Genomic DNA, 7,826 nt, shown 5'->3' on the forward strand with positions numbered 1-7,826 from the left:
GCCCAGTCCTGGTGTATGGGGGTTAATTTGTTGGAAACCATATCTCATTCAGCAGGCTCATAAGTTTTATGCAACCACAACTCAGCCATTAATGTTCCCAATGAATGTTAAATGGTTCTTCCAGTAATTGAGAGATTGTTTATTAAAGCAGAGCTCCTCAAACACCTGCCCCTACCGCTCTGTTTGCCAGAGTCTAGGGCAGGGGTGTCAAGCTCATGTCGTCGTTATGTGACGTATCACAACTTTTTCCCCCTTCGCTAAACCGGGGGTGGGCGTGGCCAGCATGTGACACATCTGGCCCACAGGCCGCAAGCTTGACACCCCTGGTCTGGGGCATTGGAAGAAACCATGTCTGCATTCCAACACTTCTTGTTTCCTTTCTGATTGGCCTCTTTTCACAAGCAGCACTGCAGCCCACATCCTAGGATTGAAGGCCTTTTTCTTTTTTGAACTTATTTTGTAGCTTCATGTCTTTTCAAACATATGTGTACAGTTGAGCCAGTGCCTTTTCATTCCGTCAGCTTTGATGCTTCGTGTCTGCACTTCAGCAGTACTACATTTTTGTGGTTGCTTCCCCTCTAAGGTCATCTGCAGTTTGCAGTTGAATCTTCATATTGAACCTGGCCTCACAATAGTTAATATTACTCTTATAGTCTGACTTGCAATGTTAGGGTCCTGGGCCTTCTCACAAGTGTTCATTCTGCATCTGTAATAGGGGTTGAGGGGACAAAAGAAAAGAACATACTGACATTCATTAAACCATTTTTTTTAATGACTTATAAACCACTATTTTTGAAGGACTGGCAGAATTAAAATCAAGTAGAGAGGTCTAAGGAAAGAGACTTTGCTATGACAGAGTTCCAGTGATTGAGAAATAGAGAGTTATTCACTGGATCCACTGGATCAAAAATCTCATGGACCTTTCAAAGAGTCTGATTTTGTACCATAAGCTATGCTAGCCTGGCATAATAATAATTTAAAAAACCCTTTCCCACAAACATACAGGATTTCTCATCTGACCAGTAGAAACCAATGGAGCTTGGGATATGGTAATGGATACAATACTGTCTAGCCCTTAAATTGCACGGCTCATGGGCACTGCTATGCTCATTTATTGGAAAAGATCCATTGAATTTGATGGGCCTTGATTTTATGGGGATGTACAGAATTGTTTTGTAATGGGTTGCATTTCTATTACCACATTTTAGCAAAATATTTTAAGTCTTCAACGAAATGAAACCCAAATAGCTCTGGGTTAACAAATTAGGCCTTTGATGCAGCTGTTATGTTACATTTCTGGATCTGACATATTCTTCATAAAAGAACTAAAATATGGCACGGTGTACAAAACTGCACATTTCTCTTTTACCTTGATCCCAATGTTATCATCCTGTTCAGAAAGCATTAATTAATTTGTTAGGTTTTTATTCCACTTTCATTTTGTGCATCTCGGGGAGGCATACATTAATTCTCCCGCTTCTCATTTTCCCCACAAAAACAGCCCTTGAGGTGGGTTGTCTGAGAGAAAGTGAGTGGCCCAAAGTCTTCCATACTTTAAGGCAAGATTGGAACTTGCGATCTATCATTTCCTTTGAGCCGTTTCTCTGGATTTTTGAGTTTATTTTTGTCTGTTTCATTTCATCTAATTAGCCTTTTTTTTTAAAATTTGATTTATATGCCGCCCTTCTCCGGAGACTCAGGGCGGCTTACAATGTGTTAAGCAATAGCCTTCATACTTTTGTATATTTATACAAAGTCAGCTTATTGCCTCCACAAACTGGGTCCTCAATTTATCCACCTTAGAAAGGATGGAAGGCTGAGTCGACCTTGAGCCTGGTGAGAATTGAACTCGCAGTAATTGCAGGCAGCTGGATGTTAAATGCTGCCTTAGGAGGCATTAGCCTCCTACGCCACTCAGGCTCCTTACGACCTTCATAAAAGCCACTTTGAATTCTAATTTATTTCTTTTTAGGATCAGCATTCTCTTCTTGTCAAGTACCAGGGATTAGTAGTGAAGCAACTGATCAGTCAAAACAAGAAGATTGGGCAAGGTGATGATGATTCAGTCGAGAGCACCTTGAACACTGAAGAAAACACAGAAGCAATCTGGAAAGAACTCCAGGAGCTGTCTGGCTCTGTCAAAGATCTTATTCTCAGGTCCAGAAAATCTTCTGTAACGGAGGAATGTTAAAACTAATAAACTTCCTTCAGGCTTCTCAAAGAGTCAGAATATTTTCTTAGAGAAAAACATTGCTAATGATCTTGAAACAGCCTTGGCTTTTAGAAGCTTTGCTTGGAAAACTGTATTGTATTATGAAACCCAGAAGCTAATAATGTAGTAGCAATGTGGGCATCTAGTCAAGAAATATTCATTGAATATTAATTATGAAAAAAGGGAAAATAACAACAAGAGCTCCTAGGTGGGCAGTTAAATAAACAAGATTTTTTTTTTTACAAAAATCATTTACATTTTGGTCAGTGGTCAATTGATTTCCGTATTATTTATACAGCTGATAATTCTTGTATCAGGTGATTATTAGGCAGGTTTATAAACAGAATTAATACTCGGTTTTGGAGATTGGCTGCCTGCAGCAATGATCTTTAAATATAAAATATATTAGTTATATCAGTAATAGTATTATTAAAGTGCTTTATATAGAATCATGCCAACTTTCAGATTTTATACAACACTGTCTAGGAAATTCTTTTTAATTTGACAACCTACAATTTCATACATTCAGTACAAGAGAGGGTTTTTCCCCCCCTTAGGAAATCTAGTATTTTTGCAAAACCGTGACTTGCCTGAACATGGAATCATTCTGAAACATTTGGTAACATACAAGACTGTGTTTTGGTATGTTTAGTATGTTATTCTCCAGAACTGTCCACTGGAGAAAGAGGGAAATAGCAATCCCCCACCCCCCTAAAATTAATTGATTCTGTGCCATGAAGTCAGTGTCAGCCCTTAGCAACCACATGGATAGATTTTTCTCATTAAATTCCAACATTAACTTTCAGCGTCTCCTTTTTATTCATGCTCTGATCTTGCTTTAGATACTGGAAAGGATCAGAGAAATAAAAAGACAGGGCTGTGATTTAAAAAATAACCTGGTCTTTCAACAGCCATCACTGTAACCTTTTTTTCAACACGCATGATTATTTGGTGAAGAATACAATATAATATGCATAAGCTCTTACAGTGGCAATGTCAAAGCCATATTATTATGAAGAAAATGGGAGTGGCCAAAATTGTCTGGTATTCTTAAAGTTACTGAAAAAGGTTAAATACTATAAATTAAATAAAATTAAATTTATATTAAATATAAAGATATATCATTTTGATCTTATGGGGGGGAGAGAAAATTTGCTCACCAAATTTTTTTTAAGATTCTTTGGAGGCCAATATATTCTAGCTTATGTTTTTGCTAGCGTGCCGTATTTTTATAGTAAAGGGACTTAAATAGGATCTATGGCTGCTTATTGCAAGATGCTTCTTCAGTAATATCCATAATAATAGGATTTTATCTTCTTTCAGAAGGAAAACTTACCACTTGCACTTTCATCAGTTTCTGTATTTCTCAGTGTTGTTGAGTGAGTTATTTCATCCTAATGCTATTTTTGGAGGATTTTATTATTTTTGTACAAAGTGCTGCTGTGTTCTTTCATTCTATCCATTTGTGTTAGCAGTATAATTTCATCAGACTTTAACACTGTAGTAAGCATTTGGTTTATCGACACTCATGTAATTCCTGATTCCCCCCCCCCCCGGCCCAGTTTATATGCAGTAATATGGTAGTGCTTTTTGGATACTACAATATTAGCAGGTTTTATAATGCCAGAATTGATGTTGTTTCTTCATGTCTTTTTTTTTTTTTTTTTTTATTGCAAAAGTTTTACAATTACATTTTCACCGCATTTCCCCCCCCCATCCCACCCCCCGCTCCCCACCCTAACCCCCCTCAAACCCCCCCTAGCCCTCCCCCCCTGACTTCCATGAAGTATAATCCCATCAAAGTCCCCTTTTTACAAAACTTGAACCCCTCAAACCCCCTTAGAAAAAAAAAAAAAAATTCCCCCCCCCTCACAGTATTCATACATTTCTATTTTTATATAATACTTTCAATGAAAAGCTATTTGGTATTTCCTAACTTGATATTTGTTCTGCACATAATCTATCCACTTTTTCCATTCCCATTCATAAGTCTCTTGTGGGCGATCTTTTAAAAATGCTGAAATCTTCGCCATCTCCGCAAAACTGGCCATCTTCAAAGTCCATTCTTCAATAGTGGGTAAAGACTCATTTTTCCAATATTTACCTATCAATAACCTCGCTGCTGTGATCATGTACAATATCAACTTAATTTCATCCAGTGTAAAACCCTTTACTATACCCAATAAGAACAATTGTGAGGAAAATGGAATTTTTCTCTTCAAAACATTCTGCATAACCCACCATATTTTAATCCAAAAAGCCTTAACTTTCTTACAATTCCACCAAACATGATAATATGTAGCATCTAAACAATCACATCTCCAACATTTTGGCTGGACATTAGGATACATACAGGATAATTTCTTGGGATCTAAATGCCATCTGTAAAACATCTTATAAAAATTTTCCCTCAAATTCTGCGATTGTGTAAATTTAACATTCTGAACCCATATCTTTTCCCATGTTTCTAACGTTGTTTCTTCATGTCTTGTCTGCATTTGTAACGTAATTTGCATCTGCTGGCTTTAAATGAAGACACAAAATAGGATTGTGACAGCTGGATTTAAAGGGAAGCAGAGTTGTCTTCTACCAAACTGGATTCCATGGAAGAGTGTTTAGTCATAAAAGCATAACAGAATTACTTGTCTCAAAATGAGATTTCTTTTTTCCTTCCTTCCTTCCTTCCTTCCTCTTGGACAGATTTTTTTTTCTCCCTGCCTTATCCAACTCTTACCCTCCTGGTTTTCCCACACCTCCATCATGTACCCAGTTGCTCCATGCTAGTATCCTCTCCTTTGTGGCATATTTTGTGCCTGTCCCTCCCATTTTCTCTCTCTGCCCTTCACTTTGGATCAGATCTCTGCTACTTACATCAGTTCCAATTTTCTTTTCTTCAGTATTCTGCTTTCCTCAGTGCTTCCAAGTTTCCATTGGAGAACAGTCTTGCCTTATTCTGTATTCCTATGCTTTCTTTCGTTTGTTCTTACAAATTAAACATTGCAATTCAATTTTGATCTACTGATCGAGAAGAATGCATAATAATCAAATTTTTAAAACATCCCCCCCTCCACTGCCAGTTATAACCAAATGTAAAAGGTTCTGAATCAATATATGAGTGTGTGTGTTTATATTTCAGAGTTTTTCATTAAATTCCAACATTAACTTTCAGGGTCTCCTTTTAATGAAAATAGTACTAGTGTATTCATGTTCTGATCTTGCTTTAGATACTGGAAAGGATCAGAGAACTAAAAAGACAGGGTTGTGATTTAAAATCACTTGAAAACTGGGAAGCAGCAGTATCACCCCAGGTTCCAGCTCAAATTTGCATGGAGTGCTCAATCATTTGCAGATAAGGATGAGTTGCTAATATATTACTTGCCAAATGGTAAAAGCAGCCAAGTAAATCACCACATGCCAGCTTTACGTGTACATTAGCTAGTAGTCTCACTGTTTTATTCTAAATGTAACTATGAGTTTTAGCATCTGTGGGATGTATTGTAATCAGTTCTGTGCCTCCGTGTTGCATCCAAACAGCATAGCACTAAGCCGATGATAAAAAAACAAAGATGACAGAAGCTAATTACTCAAATACTCCGACTCTCATTCTACACAAGCCTGTTCAGCATATTTAACTTGTTACTGGATATAGCTTTATATGATTATCTATCCTAAATATATATACAATAATGCATTTTGTAAGGGCTTCTGAATAAAATTATATTTTTAAAATGTTTTAATTAAAGCAAGTAAGGTTTTCATATATTTATTTTAACTAGAGGATTACAGATCTTTTGCTATATTAAGCAAGAAGAACCAACTTTAATACGTTGGGATATTTATTTTATCTTTTTAATACCCTGAGGTATCAAAATTGCAATTCTGATAACTCTTTTTAAACCAGATAACCATAGGCATTTATTTGACACTCCTGGGTCCCTGCATGAATCTGTATTTCAAATTTGTCTGGGGCAACAGATAAAAGAAATCATACTGGTAATTTTTATATATTTTGTCATATGGAAAATAACTGCAAAGGTTACATGCAGAAGTGAGTTTGAAAAAGGGCATGAATATAATAAATTGGAAAAGCAGTTAGGATGGAACCCAACATTTTGCATTGAGAACTCTGGAAGTTGACTATTTGTTTTAGAAGAGTAGAAGACGACTAGAAGAAAGCTCCAATGTTGTACGATAATTTCTACCCATGTGTACAAGTAATTTATTCTGCAGATTGCAGAGTACAGTAATTTGCAACTAAAGTGGAACTAACAGTGATCATTGTGCTTTGAAAGCTGAAAGGTTGTTCAATTCTAGTTAAGGAATACTATTTAAGCATTCCCATTACAACCATAAACTGAAGAAAAACCTGGATGAGCTTGAAGCACACAAAGTATTCAAACAAGCCCAAAAGAAGTATCTCTCCAAATGAAATGGAATATGTGGATTTTATTTATTTATTTATTTATTTTTAAATTTGTATACCACCCTATTCCCTGAGGACTCAGGGCGGTGAACAGCCAAGTAAAAGCATAAACTACAAACATTAAAATACAATTAAAAAGATATATATAAATTTGGCCCCATGATTAAAAACAATAACAAACAATTAAAAACATTTTAAAAAGGGTTAGGCCAGCCCGGCTTGCTGGAAAAAGAAGGTTTTAAGGGCACGGCGGAAGGCACCGAGGTCTTGGATTCTCCTTATCTCGGGGGGCAGCTGATTCCAGAGGGTAGGTGCCCCCACAGAGAAGGCCCTCCCCCTGGGGGTCACCAGCCTACATTGTTTGGCTGATGGCACCCTGATGAGGCCCTCTCTGTGGGAGCGCACAGGTCGATGGGAGGCCGTTGAATGACCTGACTTCAATCAGAACAGAGCTGGAAGGGATCTTGGAGGTCTTCTAGTTCAACCTCCTGCTCAAGCAGAAGACCCTATATCTGTGATGACATGCAGCGCCCCCTCTGTAGGCACGCAAGCCGTCGCCCCAGTTCAGCTCTGCTACGCATGCGTGCGTGCCTCCCACCAGCTAGCTGGTCTTTGGGTCTCTGCCGCACATGTGCGTGGGGTGCGCATATGTGGGGGCATTTTGGGGGTTCATACACACGCGTTTTGAGCACTCGGTCCAGAAAAGGTTAGCCCTATACCATTTCAGACAAGTGACTGTCCAGTCTCTTCTTAAAAACCTCCAGTGATGAAGCACCCACAACTTCTGACAGCAAGGTGTTCTACTGGTTAATTGTTCTCACTGTTAGGAAGTTTCTCCTTAATTCCAAGTTGCTTCTCTCCTTGATTACTTTCCAACCATTGTTTCTTGTCCTGCCCTCTGGTGCTTTGGAAAATAAGTTGACCCACTCTTCTTTGTGGCAGCCCCTCAAATACTGGAATACTGCTATCATGTCCCTTCTTTTCTTTAGACTAGCCAAATCTAAACCTGCAACCTTGAAGACAAGAGAAAATATGCTGCCTAGGAAAAATCAGACAAGGGGGAGGAGCCTACAATTGTTTAACAGGCAGAGAACGAAACTTAGGAAAGACCTGCCCAACTGTCAAGTGGTTAAAAGTGGGAATGGGAAATTTCTACCTTCAGACTTGCTCTGTTAATGTAGCCTTACAATT

At 38.0% G+C, this 7,826-nt stretch overlaps 1 protein-coding gene across 1 annotated transcript in view; it reads left to right on the forward strand.

The window, feature by feature from the left end:
- UFL1 (UFM1 specific ligase 1) overlaps positions 1-2,221 on the forward strand; it is a 32,624-nt gene extending 30,403 nt beyond the window's left edge. Inside the window, exon 19 of the mRNA XM_034409027.3 lies at positions 1,973-2,221. Within this exon, the coding sequence (XP_034264918.2) occupies positions 1,973-2,191 (219 nt within the window). The 3' untranslated portion in view covers positions 2,192-2,221. The remainder of the gene's footprint in view (positions 1-1,972) is intronic.
- The last annotated feature ends 5,605 nt before the right edge of the window (positions 2,222-7,826 follow it).

The sequence above is a fragment of the Pantherophis guttatus genome, chromosome 1, assembly GCF_059756535.1.
Source record: "Pantherophis guttatus breed Tessera chromosome 1, ASM5975653v1, whole genome shotgun sequence".
NCBI lineage: Eukaryota > Metazoa > Chordata > Lepidosauria > Squamata > Colubridae > Pantherophis > Pantherophis guttatus.